We start from the raw sequence: 18528 nt of genomic DNA, 5'->3' as shown, positions 1-18528 counted from the left end.
TAATAATATTAATAATATTAATAATATTAATATTCCTTTGCACAACGAAATTTAAAGATTTTCTTGTCTTCGCACCCTGTTCTGATTAATTTTGATTTTATGTTAGATTGACGTTAATTGTGATTATATTTAACATTGCTTTATATAATGAAATATTTATTTTGTTTTCATTCATTTTTATTTAAAAAATTTAATGACATTAGTCTGTTGAAGATTTATTATTGTCGTGAATAATGAAGACTATATGCTTCACATTGAAATTATACTATAAAAAGTAATAAAAAAAATAATACAATAAAAAGTAATAGAAACAATAATACAAATAGAATAAAATGCAGATTTTACACATGACAAATTGTTTATTCGAATTTGATGTGAATAATGCTAAGAAAATCTCAAAGTGTGTACCTTAATTAAATAAAAAAGTAATTAAATCAATATTTTGTTATTTAATTATTCATTAAGTAGGCGATAATGCCATCTAATAATAAACGTAGGAAACTAAAAAATCAATGGCATTCAAAGAAACAGAAAACTGCTAATCTTGTTCTAAGATGGCCGTTTCGATTAAAGTAATAATTTTACATAGTTAATTGATAAATAATAAAGAATGTTTAATTACTAATATAAAATTTTATATTAAATCACACATATTATCTATTTTCAATGAATTTGTGAGAGATATTAAAAAATTATTAAATTTATTGAATATAGGATAATCTGTATTTTATTTATCAGTAGTTAACGATAGTAAATGAAAAGTTCATGTTAAATATTTTATTATGCAATTAATATATTCTTATTAATATCAAAGTTGTCAGAATGTAGAGTACCGGCAGGTATATACGTCAAATGCCACGTTGTATTGAATACGCCAATGAGTTATCTATGGTTCTACAGCTGTAACGTGTTCTGGACTTAAAAGTGTAAAAAGTTACTGGGATAGTTGTTTAAAATGGACTGTAGACAGTACATTATATTTTTAGGGCTAGTTTTGAGTTTAAATTATGTTTGTTGTCAATATAGGACCAAAAATGTAAGAATTTTTTACCTTTACAATACCTGTCATATATAAGTTAATTACTCTATTAATTACTTGGGCTTATTTTCAGAAATTTTTCATGAATTTTAATAGCTAGTTTTTGTCAGTCATTGTAAAGAATAGTGTATGTTATTTGTAACTTTCCCATGTAATAGTTTAATGTACTTAACCTATAATTGGTAACCTAAAAATTAATAATTTCAGTGTTATTTATGGCTTACCTGTTTATTTCAGACCCAAGGCTCCTCCTTATCAGATCGTGTACAACAATTAACAGAGCTGGCTCTCACAAGACCTGTAATCAAATTTAATGGAGCAAAGTTTAAGGAATATGTACGCACTACACCGAGAAATTATTCTGTTATAGTTATGTTCACTGCTAGAGCACCTCAAAGGCAATGTCAAATTTGCAGGTAATTGTTTTTCTTCATTATAAATGATTTGTAATGTGGAAACCATGTTTGTGATATTCATATAATCATTGTTTTGCAGATACGCGGATGATGAATTTGTGATAGTTGCAAATTCATTTAGATATCTGCAGTCTCATTCGAAGAAGTTATTCTTTGCTTCTGTAGACTTTGATGAAGGATCAGACGTATTTCAAATGGTATTAAAAACATTGGTTATTTAGAATAATAATAATATGCTTTTGTTTAACTGGAGTTGCTTTGTAGATGAGACTGAATACTGCGCCGGTCTATATGCACTTTCCTCCGAAAGGAAAGCCAAAGCCTGCAGATACCATGGATATTCAAAGAATAGGATTTAGTGCAGAAGCAATTGCAAAATGGATATCTGAGCGCACTGATATTCAGGTGATTACAAATATATGCATGATAAGAGTAAACTAAACTTGTTTATAACATTTTTTAACACGTTATAGATTAGAGTATTTAGACCACCAAACTATTCTGGAACAGTAGCAATAATTATGTTACTGGTACTTATTGGAGGATTCTTGTATGTAAGACGCAATAATTTAGACTTCATCTACAATAAAACAATTTGGGGACTTGGTGCACTGGTAATATACTATATTGTAACCTAGATAATTTCTATGCTGATTTCCTTTAAAATAATATTTTTTACAGTTTTTCACACTTACAATGATTTCTGGACAAATGTGGAATCACATTAGAGCACCTCCATTTATACATAAATCATCCAGTGGGAATGTGGCGTACATTCATACTTCTTCTCAAGCTCAGTTTATACTGGAAACATATATAGTTATGGTTTTAAATGGAGCTGTGGTATTAGGCATGATTTTAATGACTGAAGCTGCATCTCGTAAAGGTGATGTAAAAAAGCGACGTATATTTGCTGCGATAGGCGCGGCATTAGTCGCCATCTTTTTCAGTCTATTGTTATCCACATTTAGGAACAAAGCACAAGGATATCCTTACAGGTATGGGAAAATCAAATTATTTAGAAGCAGTCATTAATTATTATTATCAACATGGAGTATATTAATATATTCTTAACGTTATAAAATGAACATATTAATATACTCCATTTTTTATATTTTCCGAACAATCAATATTACGATTTAATTTAGTGAAGAATAATTGATCTGTTGCAGTTTACTGTTCAAATAAAAGGAGTAAGTGTAGGAAGTCATCATTTGTATATATTGCAAAAGAAACTTTCAACTTGCCCACCAATATTAAGTACTAAGATGCATAATAAAAGGATTTGAACATAATATTTAAGTTCTCGTATTTGTTAATTGTTACATCATAATCACAATTTACATTTATTTATATGTACTGTAAAATAAATGAATATTTAAGGTCATTATTCTTTAATATTGTTTATGTATACATTCCTGAAATACAAACACTTTTAACGTTACAAACGATATAACCATTTAATAAATATTTTAAATAATTATAATTATATTCAGAAGAGATAAGGTAGTAAAATTTTCCTTGATTTTGGATAATTTTTAAATGTTTTCAAGTACCACTTATGCGTTAATGCTGCGGTAGATATCTAAAAAAAAGGAAGAAATAAATGTAAATAGTTTCTAGTATGCATAATTGATATAATGGGATTTTTTGTACCTGATTTACTAAGACCCATATTGTGACACAATGAAATGAAGAGCTTTGCCATAAAATTATTGACATGCATACATAAATAGTTATCTCTGTAATCTGTAATGCACCTGACACATACTCGAAAAGACCACCATATGGTATTTTATGCTCCGTAGAAGTGACTTTACCATTTTTATCTTTTCGCAAATTGCTAAGAATATAATTAGCTCTAAGTTGAGTATACGATGCTAACACAATAACCAGTGCACAAATTAGTTTAGAATAAGTAACTCTTCTCCAGGAAAGATGGCTTTCAGAACCTGCAATAAAAAGTTCAAAAACATTTGCATATAACAGCAAATTTAGTGTCACAGTCGTACAGCTAAATAGAAATGCTTGTTAAAAGAATTTTAAACATTTGAAAACAAAATTACCTTCAATAAATCCTTCAGATTCACCTATAACGCACATTAAAGTTCCCACATAATGATAAAGTCCAATTAAATAATGAGATATATTCATCATTTTATCACTAAAAATATTTACATAATGTGTTTCATAAAATCGTTTCCAACAATGAGGAGTGAAAACCAAAATAGCTATAAATGTATTTTCTGCAGATACTAGAAGTATAATTGCGAAATGAAAATTAAAAAATAAATGCATAACTGTTAATAATTTGGTAGACTGCACTCACCTAATGATTGCCTATTTGTTCCTAAACCCATATTCAATACCCACATAACACTCTTTGGTACGTTACCATTCCACATATATTTATCAATTACCAAATATAATATGTAACTTGAAGCTGGTGCAGCAAGAACATAGAAATGTTTGAACCATCTAAAACATTAGTATTTATTACTTTAAATAGGTATTGATATATTTTCCTTACTCACCTTTTAGGTACTTCTGCTTTCGCTACAATTGGCTGGTAAGTATTATCAGAATACTTGCCATAACGATATGTACGTGTTATTGAAACAGGTAAATAAGGTTCCACAAAATTAACCAGTAAGCCAAAAATACCAGTAAATATTGCAGCAAAACTAAACACAATATTTATGAAATTTAATTGCATTTTGGAATTAAATTGTATTAGAGACTCAGTATATAACTCGGATCTTGTTTGTACTTAGAAAATTCTTTTGAACGTGACCTGTACTATTCTTGGATACACCACAAGTTACTGTAACAATTAAAAAAACAATTAATTAAATAATAACAATAATCTGCAATTACATTTATTAAACAACGTTTAAGTTACTGGTAAATGTGTTAATTATTTTAATAATATTAAAGAGTAATATTTTAGAAACTTTACAGATAATTATAATTTACAAAGTTTATTTATATTATAAGCGCTGTTTATATTACAAGAATAATTAAGGGACGGACTTTGTTCCATTACATATAAATATTCTAAATTAACTTAGAACCTAAAATTAATAATTAATATAAAATATACAAGTTTTTCTTAGTACATACTGCAATGAAGGATACACGTAGAAAAGATGCCAGCAGAAAATGTACAAAAATGTAGTATTCAGTGTAATTTACAACTCACCCACCATAGTAAAATAAAACTAATACTTGTATTTAGAGTAACTGACTCAAACAATTAGCATTATATTAACATATTTAATCTATCTTGAGTACGAACTTCGATCCTAAAGATTAAGCAATCGTTTTGTAAAAAGTCTGGTAAGTCTCGGACTCGTACAAATTCTGTATAACCGAAACTCCGTTTATTCAGTTCACAAATAGGTTTTCTAAATGCTTCTAGATCTGGTTTCGATGAAGTTATTTCTCGTATATCTTTTTCTTGGTTATGTGGATGCACTAAAATAAAGTGCATTATACCATTAAATGGCCAATCCAAGCCATCGTCATTTTCTGATTTCATTATATGAAGAAGCACCGACAGAAATTCTGGATCTTTTGAGGATATATTAATTCTAGCGCATATTTTATATCCATTAGGACTGGTGTAGAAACCAGGACTATAAAACATTTTTAAAGAATCGGTCATCATACTTTCAAGCTTTTCATGAAAGGAATGTAATCTCCAAATATAAACACCATTACAGCTACGCAAAAACATTTCTTCCTGATTGAATCTCAGAGAAGTTTGCAAGGTTGTAAGTTGAGTTTTTTGATTGGATACGGTAATGGAAAGTTCTTTGTTTTGCTGCTCCAGTATCACTATTCTTTCATAGAGATTCCTAAAAAAGAGATATATGGTACTTTGGTGTTTGAAAATGATTTGCATGAAAAATAAGATTGGATTTACTTCAACAACTGTTGCCACTCTAACGATGGTTCATTATTAGTCATAGATGTTGCACCTTTGGGTGGCGGGTCCCATAATTTTGATTCAGCAGCTAGTGCATTTGCATGATTTTGCGCTGTTGACGACTGTGGTAATGTTTTTAAAATCATCTACAAAATAGGTGGCTAGTCAGATGTCTATATTCGGAATGAATATAATCAAATTGAAAATAAAAGGGACTAACAGTTAAATGGAGGCTAATATTTGTCTCTAAATGTGCATGCAAATCATCTTCTCTATTAAAGACTTCTATACAGCCAACATTTTTAAAATGGCAATAAACATTTTGTGAATTTGGAAGACTTCTTTTATATGTACATTTATTTGTATGAGCTTCCATATCCACTGGAGATAATTTAATCTCACAACCAAACTGTTGATAAGGACAAGGTGTCCGTTGTTGTGATATCTCCCTGCTTGTATATAAATCTCTGAATAAATCACTTTCTGATTTTAATGGCCGACTATCAACTGGACAACAAGCACCTTCCTTTCTACAAATAAAAATTATTTGGTAAACATAAATTCTATGTACAGATATATATATATATGTAAATATGTTTGTTAACTTTACATTCGTAATGTAACTTACTGAAGCCAAGTGTATATACATTGCGAACAGAATTTATGACCACAAGATGTTAAAACTGGATCGCGTAGCCAATTTAAACAAATAGGACACTCGAATCTAGGCTCAAGGTGTTCTTTCATACCATCACCACACTGCACGTGACAATCAAATTACCAGTAAAAATGAAAAATAATAATTGTGTTAACACAAAATATGAAGCGAAGCTCTGGGAAATATATTATAAATGTAATGCAACGAAATCCGTTTTAGTAAGAAATAAAGTACAAGAGAATTACAGTTGATGACAATATTTATAATTATAAGTCAATAAATAAATGTGTACATACGAGAATACTTTCTTCCGTAGCAACAGTATAGTCTTTAATATTATCCGACTTGGCCATTATCTATGACATATGTATGATTACAAAATTAGTTGAAGCTCACAATACTGCATCATTTATGCTGATATGCATATTAAATACATAAAACAAACATATTTCACAGATAATTTAATTTACCTACTAAATACTATACTTTAATCAAAAATATAATTACAGTTAAATATACAATATTTCCTCTTAAATACAAATTATATTATAGAACTTCAGCAAGCACTTGGAATCCTTAAATTTGTTTACAAATAACTACATGTATATAAGTATTATGTCCTTAAGTACAATAAATATATACTTACATAGTGACTCATAAAGAAATTCCATATGCAGTACCTATATACTACTGCATATACAATTCACTCGGTCGTATATGTAAGTAAACTTGCAAATACCAAATTACTAACAATTCAATTAATATAAATATTCTGTCCACATAAATAAAAGTGAGCACTGTTTAGAAAATACACAACTGTTTCCTATATCGTTTAGATATTTCAATTTAATGGTAAAAGAAAAATGACAGTAAATCAGAGGTGCTAACTTACTCCCCTCACACTAGCAACTCAAAAACAGCATTTCCCTACCACCTTGCTCAAAGAACTGCTCCAAATTGTGTACGTTTACAAAAGTTCTATGCAACAGTTAGAAGTAAGTATGGAGAGGGTAATTTTTCCTGAGAATGCTACTACAGTGCCATTGTGCATCGATTTGAACCTTGAATTAAATAATTATACAAAAATTATATAGAAATGTTAATACGTCTTAGAACTATATAACAATTTTATTTTCAACGTGTATTTAGTTTTCATTTAATTATAGACAAGGTATGTATATTTTACCATTTTACCATTTTTGTGTCACATCCTGCTGCACCGACATACAACCTGATTCTGCCACCAGGAACAGAGACAGTATAGATTGGACTCCAATGTTAATTTTTGTCACGTGGTCGATGGGTTACCTACATAGACTTATCATTTTCATGTGACGTTCTGCCATATCGACTTAGGACATGGCAGTGGAAAAAATGGAGATTTTTAATGACAGTCGGTACGGTATTGTTGATAAAATAAATTATGTAATATCGTAAAATAAATGAATGTTTAAGGTCATTTATAACATATTTATGTATACATTCTTTAACATTGTTTATGTATACATTCCTGAAATACAAAAACCTTTAACGTTACAAACGATATAATCATTTAACAAATATTTTAAATAATTATAATTATATTCAGAAGAGGTAAGGTATTAGAATTTTCCTTGATTTTGGATAATTTTTAAACGTTTTCAAGTACCACCTATGCGTTAATATCGAGGTACATGTCTGGAAAAAGGAAGAAATAAATGTAAATAGTTCCTAGTATGCATAGTTGATATAATGGGATTGTTTATACCTGATTTATTAAGACCCATGTCGTGATATAATGAAAAGAAGAGCTTCGCCATAAAATTATTGACAAGCACACATAAACAGTTATCTCTGAAATCTGCAATGCACCTGATATATACTCGAAAAGACCACCATATGGTATTTTATGCTCCGTAGAAGTGACTTTACCATTTTTATCTTTCCGCAAATTACTAAGAATATAATTTGTTCTAAGTTGAGTATACGATGCTAACACAATAACCAGTGCACAAATTAGTTTAGAATAAGTAACTCTTCTCCAGGAAAGATGGCCTTCAGAGCCTGCAATAAAAAGTTCAAGAACACTCGCATGTAACAGCAAATTTAGTGTCACAGTACAGCTAGATAGAAATGCTAGTTAAAAGAATGTTAAACACTTGAGAACAAAATTACCTTCAACAAATCCTTCAGATTCTCCTATAATGCATGTCAAACATCCCACATAATGAGGATATATAATCATGTAATGAAATATATTCATCTTGCTATCACTAAAAACATTTACATAGTGTGTTTCATAAAATCGCTTCCAACAATGAAAAGTTAAAGCCGAGATAGCTATTAATGTATTTTCTGGAGACACTAAAAGTGTAATTGCGAAATGGGAATTAAAAAATAACTGCATAACTGTTAATAATTAGACTGCACTTACCTAATGATTGCCTGTTTGTCCCTAAACCCACATTCAGTACCCACGTAACACTTTTCGGTACGTTACCATCCCACATATATTTACCAATTACCAAATACAATATGTAACTCACAGTTGGCGCAGCGAAAACATAGCAATGTTTGTACCATCTAAAACATTAGTATTCATTACCACTAAATAGGCATTGTTATATTTTCCTTGCTCACCTTTTAGGTATTTCTACTTTGATTCTAGGTGGCTGGTAAGTATTACGAGGAAACTTGCCATAACAATATACACGTCTTATCAAACCAGGTAAATAGGGTTCCACAAAGTTAATCAGCAAGCCGAAAAAACCAGCGAGTATCGCGATAAAACTGAAAACAGTCTGTACTAAATTCCCTTGCATCTTCGAACGAAATATTATGGACTTATAACTCGGATCTTGTTTACACTCGGAAGATTCTTCCGGAAATCACGACGAATTCTTCGCTGAGTACCATTTATACTGATTCGATTAAACCTGACCATCGGACCGAGAACTATTGATAAAAAATCATTAAAAACCACTTTACGCAGAGATTTAAATAAGCAGCCTGAGGTTCTATTGTGCATTTGTCACTATCTAAGTGCATATATTAATACTTAGGCCTGATTTCTTGCTGTGAATGATTTACATAGTATTTAGTATTCGGAACATGACGTCGAATAACGCTGTCATTCAGCAAGATAAACCTGTTAACAGTAACACCTCAAACTAATTTGCATTCACTGATTTCTCATATTCGAAAAAGTTTAATTAACCAAACGGAACATTTCCTTTAAAATTTGCATTGCAATGTATGTCAATGGACAATAATTAACATAAAGCAATAAATTCAAAACACGGACCATCCAAATAACATCCAAACGGACAATAATTAAGTAACATAAAGCAATAAATTCAAAGCACTTTCGAACATCCATTTCACGTCTCGGAGAGGCCGACAAAATGGCGCACTCGCAGACGCCATTGCGCGTAGAGTGGCTAAAGTTACCTTTCATTTCCCTAATAAATCAATAAGAAACGTACTCGAATTTAGCGGCGAGCCGGGAAGCTGCAATTTCAGTCGCGAAAGAATTTAAAGGGTCGCATTATCTCGGATACGGCCAATAATGCTCCGCTTCCTTTTACCGCGAGCGCGGCGGCCGCCCCTTTGAATTGCCTGCTCCTTATTTCGTATCTTTAAAAGTTGCTTCCGATCTGATCGCGTCCCGTTCACTTTTCCGCCGGAATTCTGTTACTTCTCCGCGATGTACCTAATAAAGCGTTCGATTCTCCTTTATTACGGCGCGTCTAATCGGCTTCTTGGTTCGTACGGCATGGCGGCCGGAGGAAATGGATGAAATTTTCGAATTTTAAGCTGCCTCCGATTGCTCCGCTAGTGAAATGCTTCGGAGGAAGAAGAAATTTGACGGAATAAGCTATTTCTTGCTGCCTATGGGGTTAACCCTTGACGAAGATTCTTATGTAGAAAATCAACGGATGAAGCTAAATTATACGTTAATTGCTTATGTAATAGCGAAAACAGAAACTACATGCTAATCTTGCTGTTCGAGTAATTAACACGTTGAATGCCGCATGATTTCGTACAGCAAAATATACAAAATGGAAGAGATATGGTATTAAATCATTTGATTGAATTGCATTATTATTATTATTGCATCATCCAGCTGAATGTCACCGTATCAGGTAACATTATGTATAATATAGAAATGTTTTCAAATAATCGTCGTTTTATTGAATGAACTATAGTAATTCAATTTGACTGGGCATTCGAGTAATTGAATCATTTGTTTGCGATTTAGTATTCCTAATTTGAACGTTTCATCTCGAAATTTCGACGTTCGTCCGCAAAGGGTTAATTTTCTTTCAGTTGAATACAGCGAATGTTTTGAGGAAGTATAGGTTTTGTTTTTGAAAAATGTGTAAGTTTGAAAAATATTTCAGTTTGCCTTGTTTGATATTATTGAGATACAAGTCATGTATTGCTTTAGTTATACAGGGTGTTTCTAAATTGTGGGAACTCAGTTTTCCTTAATGTTCAATTTGCTTGGAGGGTGACGAATTGACACTAAAACTAGAGTGAAAATGTTCCTTATTTCTTCCTTTTGCAATTGTTAACAGTAGAACTACCGTAACAGTCAAAATGACTAGTTTCGATTCTTTTGTTTAGCAATTATTGACATCTTTGAAGCATTGAATATTCGAAATTATTTTGAAAATAAATAGTTTCATTTGAATACTCCAATGAATGTCTGAAGAAACTGAAAATAATCTACTGTTACAATTTGTACAGAAATTGCATATTAATTGTATTAAGTACTCGGTAGTTCTAGTGTTAAGACAGATGTTTCTCTGAGTAATTGTTGAAGAATTTGATTTAATTCTCAATAGACTCTTGGAGTTTCTCTGAGAAATTTCAGAAAGTCAATTATTGCTTACTTTTTATTAAAGCTGAAAAGTATAAATTATTCGAGAAACGAAAGGTGACTTTGCCCAAACTGAATTATAAGTCAATTAAGCTACCCAAAATATCTCTATCGAGAAGATTAGAAAGTTCTATAGAAGAATAATTTTCGCAGATACAGATCGAAAATTGGAGCAGATTGACGCAGGATAGTCGCGGCCGATATAATTAAAGTGATACGGCGATAAAACCGTCGCACATGCGCGCAGCAAGTGGGATTTGCCTTTACGAATTTACGATATCCGCTTACGCTACGACGCACAGCCTGATAAAAGTAGGGGCGCACGAATTATCGTTACCGAATTTATCGGGGAACCCGTTATCTCGATCGGTATATCGGCGCGACATATATCAGGGCCTCCCTTGACGTCGATCGTCGGTTGTAACGTGTGCAGTATAGCTTCTTTAACACCGTGTAATCTACCCCGGCGTCATTAGTTGTGATTATTTTCGGGGGATTTAGTATAAGCCGTTCCTTTCGACGTAATTTGCTGCGAATTAGCAGGAATTCGTCGGGAAATTCGCTGTTCCAACTGCTTTAGCCGATACTGCGTTCGACGAAGAGTTGAAGTAGCAATGAAGTATCTGTTAACGTTAAGAAACCTGTTTAAAAATTGCGAAACGAGAATTGGATAGATGATTCAATCATTCATAAGGTTTATTATGTTCGATTCGGAAAGTAAGAAGTTTTAGCATCTTCAGCAGACGAAGCTAAATTATATAATTGCTTCAGTAATTAAAGAAGGAAACTATGCATCGATATCTCGCTGTTGGAATAATTATATCATTTGTTTGCGATTTAGTCTCCGAAATGCGAACATTTCATCTCGAAACGTCGACATTTGTTGGTGTAAGGTCAAATCCTTACAATTTTCCATCAATACTAGATCTACCGAGTAATTAGATCAAAATACTTGCAAAATAGATTGCAAAATGGCTGAATTTCGAAGTTCCAGCGTGAAGTTACCGAGTTTCGCCCGGCGAGCGGCCATTACGCCGCACTGTGTCGGCGTCGAATATTTCGAGTTAAAGATTAATTATTCTCCGTGAATTTATTAGAAAAATTCCTTGATTATATTATCAACAATACTGCATATTGTGTTTCTTGCACATCTGACATTCGACTGTTAGACGTTGCCATCAATCAATATTCGACTATCCGACATTTCGCGGAGGCCTAATGGATTAACACGATTACGTCGTTGCCCATCGGCCATCAATCGCGCAACAATATTGTCAATTGTTGGTTGTCTAACCGTGACGGATAGATAAAAGAAAGCGGCGCGACGTAATAGAATCCATTACCGACGTAATGGCGTTCGAGTAATTCATTTCCCCGCGTATATGGAATTAATGTAGCGTAGGGCCGCATGCATATTTAAGTGGCAAATTCGACGCTTCGTCATCTGTCGAAATGGCCCGGTGATTAATGCATCGGGATATTTCGACGCGATGACGAAATACCGGCAAAACCTAGAGCAGACGGTGAATCATGACGCCGCGCGGATCTATAAATCATAGCTTTGCTCGGAGTATAATCCTCGATTTTTCACTCGTCTCAACAGCTTCTTCGTGCATCAGGAAACGCAAAGAAACGTCGCGTCTCCCCTTCAACGGGACTCGATATATCACGATTTTTATTCCGGCTCTGTCCGGTTTCGAACTGAAAAATCGCAGAACTCGGAACAAGTACGCGGAACTCGATGACGAACGTGTGAAGTGAATCGGTTGGCACTTAAGATTTTGATTTGTAAGATTGTAAACATGCTGGCAATGCTCTCTAATTTCTGATACCGATTTCTATCGTGAAATCTCCTTTGCACGATTTGGAAATTGAGAGCAGGATGATGGAAAAATTTTCGAGTGACTGATAATCTGAGCTATACCTAAATTATACAGATTATTCTTCAAAATTTGATTTAACTACCAAACTTACTTGAACTACCAAAATCTGTTGTATCTTGTAAACATCTTCATTCTTGTAAATTGCAATGTTTAATTTCGATTACATGTCTGTTCCAAATCTTCGATACTTTAATACAAATATTTTCTCTACCTTCAAATGCCATCGAAGGCGTTAGAAAACTAGAAAAATGCAATACTAGTTGCTCTCCACAAAAATGCGTTTTACTCTTCAACAGTTAACAATTGCTTCTCTATTATAACAAAAGCTTACAAATCTGTGATAAATACAAGCATATTGAACAGTTTATCTTGAAAGTGGCTCAATCTTCTAAAGAAAGATGAAGAGACCATCATATTCTGGCAATACTAGTTACTCTTCACAAAAATGCGTTTTAGTCTTCAACAGTTAACAGTTGCTTCCCTATTCCAACAAAACCAGCTTACAAATCTGTGTTAAATCAATCATATTGAACAGTTTATTTTGAAAGTGGCTCAACCCTTAACAAAGACAAAGAAACCATTAAAAAAACATTACCTAGAATTCTAACAATTACAACTAATCTTCAAAAAACTTCACAACTTTCAAAGAATGAATGCCACTTTCAAGATAAACAGTTAAATATACATATCCGCAACGACAAATAATTAAAAAGGTATTTACCTCAGCTGACGACGAGAGCAGGCAGCGCTGTGGATAAATGGAGACAGTGAAGCGGGAAACGCAGCAATGACAATTCAATGGGAACACGAACTCAGAATATATTTAAACGCCTGAGTATGTGTGTATATAGATATATATATATATGTATATATGTATATATTTATAATCGCGTTCATCATAAAAGTACAATAATAGCTTTATATCAAATCACGAGGAGAAATTCAATATTCACACGGTAGGCGCGGACAGTAGCTCCTGAAGGTACCGATTCACTGCTTTCGCGTGTCGATCGCGTTAGAATTCGTTTCCTATCCTCCAATCTCTGATTCCTCTCTCAACCCCGTTACATCATCATCATTTTCCCCCATTTGATAAAACAAAGAACGAAGCGGGAGGAACGCGAAAACACGTAGTCCACTAAACAAAACAAAACACATAGACAATGCAGCAATAACAACAAACAGTTATAAAAATGCACATTCGCTGACTGAAAATGACGGAATGACTGAATACACGCGTCGGGCCGCTCGCCGCGCGAGAACGAATCTGTACAAACTCTGTCGCGAGGGGAAAGGTGTCTACTCTATCCGTACCGTCGATTTCCCGTTCGCCGTTTCCGTCTTCCTATTTCCGCCCCCTATCGCTACCATTTTCCCATAGTGTAACGTTAATGAATACTTTCTATTAATACGTCCGAACGAACCAACGAATTTCGAAGCTGAACGACACATCCGCGGTCCGGTTCCCCTGATATCGCCGATCGAGACGCGATTTGCTCGGTCGCTCGACGTGGTCCTGATAAAAGGTTGTAAAAATGGGCAGACGGAAGCGCGGTCGTGAGGGTGTTGTGGATCAGGCACTTTATAATGTCCGTTACCCTTCTCGCTCGCTCGCTCTCGTGTTCCATCGCAGTTATTCGGCGTTCGAAAGGATCAGCGACGCGCCTGACCGCTCGGAAAAGACTCGCACCTAGACATCTCGTTCACCATTCACACGGACGCGCACGCAACCGCACTATCAATTAAGTGAACAGCCACACTTCGTACAGTGCGAAAAGAAAGTTTACTATCACGTTTCGAATTTTCTTGTTCCTTTGTCCTCTCTGCGTTGTTTCCTCGAACGGATTCCTCCTCTTCGATTTATATACCTTATGTTCTCTTCGGCTGGTTGCTGGTAATCCTTCCTGTTCTGCCACGAATCACTTGGACCGCTCTTCGGCTGTGGACGCCACGCAAACGCGTCGATCTGTCGTGATCGGGACTGGTCGACCTTCGTCAAACTCTTTGACGAGAGGTCCTGTCATCGCTGGGCTTGATTTGTGGGTCTAGGTCATCAGCTCCGTCGTGTCGTCCGCGTCAACATCGTCCGGAGGTTCCACCCTCATCGCCAGCTGCGTGTAACCCTTGTTCGCTTCTCTTCTACTCGACATCGTCTATGAATGGACATAGAAGTGGCTACAGTTTAATCGTTGGGTAATTTAGACTTTCTGGGGCTTCTTGGTAGATCTTGTGTGATCTGTTCTGTTGATCCTTCAGAGTGACTCAATATGATAGTCTTATGCAATATTGAGATTCGTGTAAAATTACTTTGTTTCTTGTTTCAAAAGAATGTTAAATATTTCTAATGGAAGATTTCCAAGGGTTAAAGCTAAGTATTTTCAAGGTTTTGATTCTATTGAGATCTACAATCAAACTTGATGAACATCAAATTTAGGAACATTTCTATGCCTTCTTGTTTGATTTTATGTGATCTGTTCTGTCGATCCTTCAGAGATGACTCAAAATGATAGTCTTATACACAATATTAAGTTTTGTGTAATCCAGAAGTTTGTGGAATATTGAAATAATTACTTTCTTTCTTGACTTATCGTTTCAAAAGAATATTGTCTATTGAAAAATGTTGAATATTTCTAATGGAAGATTTCCAAGGGTTAAAGCTAAGTATTTTCAAGGTTTTGTTTCTATTAAGATTTACAAACTTGATGAACATGATCTTCTCTTTCTTTATTGCTAATTATCAGTGAATGAAATTTAGGAACATTTCTGTGCCTTCTTAGCTCTTATATGCAAAGTTCTGTTGATCCTTGAGAGGTGACTGTTAGTCATCGTTTGCTTTGATATACCAAGATTGTAAAATTTTATATACAATATTAAGCTTTGTGTAAAATAATTACTTTGTTTCTTAACTTGTTTCAAAAGAATGTTGTCTATTGAAATCTAGTCACCGTTTACTTTGATATACCAAAATTATAAAATTTTATATACAATATTAATAAACCAATATTAATAATACAACATTAATAAAATCTTCAGCAGATGAAGCTGAATTACACATAAATTGCTTAATTAACATAAAAACAAGGAAACTATGTGATCTCTTCAAAAATTACATCATTTGCCTGCAACTTAGTCTTCCAAAAAAAATTTCATCTCGCAGAAAAGACACTCGCGCGCAAAGGGTTGATACGAATCCAGTAATCGATACACACCTGAAGAGCGATGAAGATAGTCGCGAACAAGGCGACGGACACCAGACAAATGGCCACGGCTATGGTGGTGGTCGCCGTGATGGCCAGTGACGCTGAATCGCTTTTATCGCTCGCTGTTCCCTCGTAATGTGCGTACACCTCCGAAATGGACGTGTCAGCTGAAACGAACTCTGTCCCGGGCACTCGCCTTTTGCCAGCTGGTGAACTGTTCCTGCAGCCGCCTGCATTGAACAACCAAAATCATTGAGAAACCTATACACTCCATTGAATTCCCTCGAACTTTCTTTTAACACTTAGCTAACCGAATGAGATCTCTCACTTTTCACTTAGCTATTGCCTTTTATTTTATTTCTCTTTTCTTTTGACTTCGTAAGTCTTGAAGTGGGATTATTTGCAATTCTTGTTTTTACAAAATACAGATTCTAACCGAATCAATTGAATGAGTTCAATTGGAGGTAATGGAGGAGGTTGTAGTTATAGTTCTTTTTAGGTCGCCTAAGTGTTAAGACTTTATTCGCTTGTATCTGATCAACGAGTGGTCGAGAAATCCGCATTATCGGGGCCGGTGCTCAAGTGATAGACTCAGAATCCCGCGCTCGATGTGTTAAGTTAGAGGTGACATTACCAGTCTCAGGATCACAGAGGCAACACTCTTCAGCCTGCGGCCCCTTCTCGTTGCCAGTGCAGCAGGGTACACACTGATTGTTTAACTTGTCCAAGTGCAGAGGCGGCGAGCAGGCCGCGCAGCTGAATTTACCGGGGCCCGTGCATCTTCGACAGTCGCTGTGGCAGTTCTTGCAGAGTTGCGTCAGGGGGTCGTAATACTGCGCGCCGAGACACTCCATGCACAGGCCGCCTTCCAGCATGGAGTGCTGGGGACAGGACGTGCACTCGAGAGGCCCCTCCCCTGTAACAGGATTGTGTTATTTAACTGTTACCACTATTCCTACCGCGACCAGTCAAATGAAATCAAAGGAGAATCGCGTGTTTATGGAAATAAATGAAGATTTGATCATTGAAAGGAAATATGAATTGGTTAACATCGATTTTGCTCTTTAAACAATTATATGTAAAATGAATTTGTTTGAAGTGTCTATTTCTATAACAATTTTCCAGGGAAACATTTATTATCTAATTAATAATTGCGAAAAGGGGACATCAGGAGTGGATCAGTTTTACTCGTCTGGTAGTTTCATTGTTAAAATCGGTAACATTTTACAGATACATCGCACAATTGCAAAGTAAAATTACAAAATGGAGTTCCTTCTCCTTTTTCATAAATTACAAGTTTCCGTTCGATCGATGTTTAAAAATCTGTCAATATAATTAACACTATTCTTACCGCGACCAGTCGAATGACTGTTTTTTAAATTTCGATTAGAATTTCCTATAGACGACGTAATTGAATCGCCTTTATACTCCACGAGTTTTCCTAAAATATGTGTAAAACATTCTTCAATATTCACTCCTTTTTTATTGTTTATTTTCTGAGAAAAATTTGTAGTCTGCCTTGCCTACCGCGACCGGTCATTTGACCGGTAGAACGATTTGTATCTTTTTGTAATAGTATTCTCTCGAAGACTCGATTCCGAGGCTATAAAGTCGTTGCAAACGAAAGATAATGCAGTTGCAGCATGATTTTAGCCAAAAAGTGCCTTTCAGGGATTGCTTTACGGCACTTCCAAGCGTTTACAGTTCTCGCTCGCTTATCGGCCTCGGTAAAATCGGTCAAATCTAAATGTCGAAGATGGCCTTTATAGGTGTTTTTCAATATCCCAGATTTAGCCGGGATAAACACATGGATTTTATAGAAAGAATCCACGGGAGAAGAAATTTCGAGGCAGGAATTTTTTTTTCGATTGGCAGAAGAACTTAGGCAAAGAAAATCAAGCAACACCCGTCGCAAATACAAGTACGGGTTCACGCAAACAGAAACCATGCCAAATAAGATATTGTGCAAACAATAAGACTAAGAAAATCTGTCTAAAATGTAAAAAGTACGTGCGTGGGAAATGTACAATCGACAAACCTATTTGTAAAAAATGCGGTGAAAACGAATAAAATGTAAATTGTATACTTCTAAATAAAAGAAACTATAATTGTATACTAATTGGCTATTATCATCATTCTATATTAAAAAATATAAGTTGTGCTAAAGACCAGTCATTTGACTGGTTTTACAATGACAATACCCAATGGCTTGAACGGAAAGTTCAGCATTCAGCACGGGACATGTTAAGTATCATAGTAGACCCTGTTAATACTGTACCTTTGCAGGTGCGGCAGTAATGATGACACTTCTGGCAGCCGAAGTTGGATTTGAAGAAACCTTCGGGACACTCGGGGTGGCATTCTCCCGCTGCTAATTGCCAACCGCGAGGACAAGTCACGCACTGATCCCTCCTCGGCCCGGAACACGTGTTGCAGGATAGGTAACATTTGGCACATTGACCTCGATCGCTGTAATACCTGCACAGAAGCATTCTTCTTACTCTCTCGCGAGAGAACCGGTACAGAAATCAATTTAC

At 34.6% G+C, this 18528-nt stretch overlaps 5 protein-coding genes across 14 annotated transcripts in view; 1 reads left to right on the top strand and 4 right to left on the bottom strand.

Moving 5' to 3' along the window:
• Window positions 1-824: 824 nt before the first annotated feature.
• Window positions 825-2842, top strand: Ostgamma (oligosaccharide transferase gamma subunit). Of its 2 annotated transcripts, none has more exons than XM_031981178.2 (7): window positions 825-1036; window positions 1277-1455; window positions 1535-1652; window positions 1720-1860; window positions 1929-2069; window positions 2137-2453; window positions 2628-2842. In XM_031981178.2, the coding sequence occupies exons 1-7, from the start codon at window positions 956-958 to the stop codon at window positions 2641-2643; spliced, it is 993 nt and encodes a 330-aa protein (XP_031837038.1). In that variant the 5' UTR covers window positions 825-955; the 3' UTR covers window positions 2644-2842. The 2 variants fall into 2 exon arrangements, with proteins under 2 accessions (XP_031837038.1, XP_076222829.1); XM_076366714.1 differs by having other exon boundaries at window positions 2604-2842.
• Window positions 2692-4794, bottom strand: LOC116428935 (polyprenal reductase). 2 transcript variants are annotated; one of them, XM_076366729.1, is made up of 6 exons: window positions 4658-4794; window positions 3990-4279; window positions 3785-3933; window positions 3522-3710; window positions 3112-3407; window positions 2692-3040 (listed from the first exon to the last, which is right to left on the bottom strand). In XM_076366729.1, the coding sequence occupies exons 2-6, from the start codon at window positions 4169-4171 to the stop codon at window positions 2948-2950; spliced, it is 909 nt and encodes a 302-aa protein (XP_076222844.1). In that variant the 5' UTR covers window positions 4172-4279; window positions 4658-4794; the 3' UTR covers window positions 2692-2947. The 2 variants fall into 2 exon arrangements, with proteins under 2 accessions (XP_076222844.1, XP_031837039.1); XM_031981179.2 differs by having other exon boundaries at window positions 4579-4713.
• LOC116428933 (TNF-receptor-associated factor 6) lies at window positions 4691-7276 on the bottom strand. 7 transcript variants are annotated; one of them, XM_031981173.2, is made up of 6 exons: window positions 7231-7276; window positions 6341-6400; window positions 6015-6145; window positions 5607-5916; window positions 5384-5532; window positions 4691-5315 (listed from the first exon to the last, which is right to left on the bottom strand). In XM_031981173.2, exons 1-6 carry the CDS (start codon window positions 7231-7233, stop codon window positions 4718-4720), a joined length of 1251 nt encoding a protein of 416 aa, XP_031837033.1. In that variant the 5' UTR covers window positions 7234-7276; the 3' UTR covers window positions 4691-4717. The 7 variants fall into 7 exon arrangements, with proteins under 7 accessions (XP_031837033.1, XP_076222784.1, XP_076222800.1 ...); XM_076366669.1 differs by having other exon boundaries at window positions 7239-7266; XM_076366685.1 differs by lacking the exon at window positions 7231-7276 and adding an exon at window positions 6937-7088.
• A 352-nt stretch (window positions 7277-7628) lies between these two features.
• On the bottom strand, window positions 7629-13449 carry LOC116428930 (polyprenal reductase-like). The gene is made up of 5 exons (XM_031981167.2): window positions 8664-13449; window positions 8458-8606; window positions 8199-8387; window positions 7792-8087; window positions 7629-7721 (listed from the first exon to the last, which is right to left on the bottom strand). Exons 1-5 carry the CDS (start codon window positions 8843-8845, stop codon window positions 7629-7631), a joined length of 909 nt encoding a protein of 302 aa, XP_031837027.1. The 5' UTR covers window positions 8846-13449.
• A 143-nt stretch (window positions 13450-13592) lies between these two features.
• Fur2 (furin-like protease 2) overlaps window positions 13593-18528 on the bottom strand; it is a 527066-nt gene continuing 522130 nt past the window's right edge. For both annotated transcript variants that reach the window (XM_031981165.2, XM_031981166.2), the window contains 4 exons: window positions 18270-18469; window positions 16626-16907; window positions 16001-16221; window positions 13593-14944 (listed from right to left, as the gene is read on the bottom strand). In XM_031981165.2, coding sequence (XP_031837025.1) covers window positions 14837-14944; window positions 16001-16221; window positions 16626-16907; window positions 18270-18469 — 811 coding nt within the window. In that variant the 3' untranslated portion in view covers window positions 13593-14836. The remainder of the gene's footprint in view (window positions 14945-16000; window positions 16222-16625; window positions 16908-18269; window positions 18470-18528) is intronic.

The sequence above is a fragment of the Nomia melanderi genome, chromosome 1 (assembly GCF_051020985.1).
Source record: "Nomia melanderi isolate GNS246 chromosome 1, iyNomMela1, whole genome shotgun sequence".
NCBI lineage: Eukaryota > Metazoa > Arthropoda > Insecta > Hymenoptera > Halictidae > Nomia > Nomia melanderi.
This window is presented reverse-complemented; position numbering and strand designations above follow the sequence as displayed.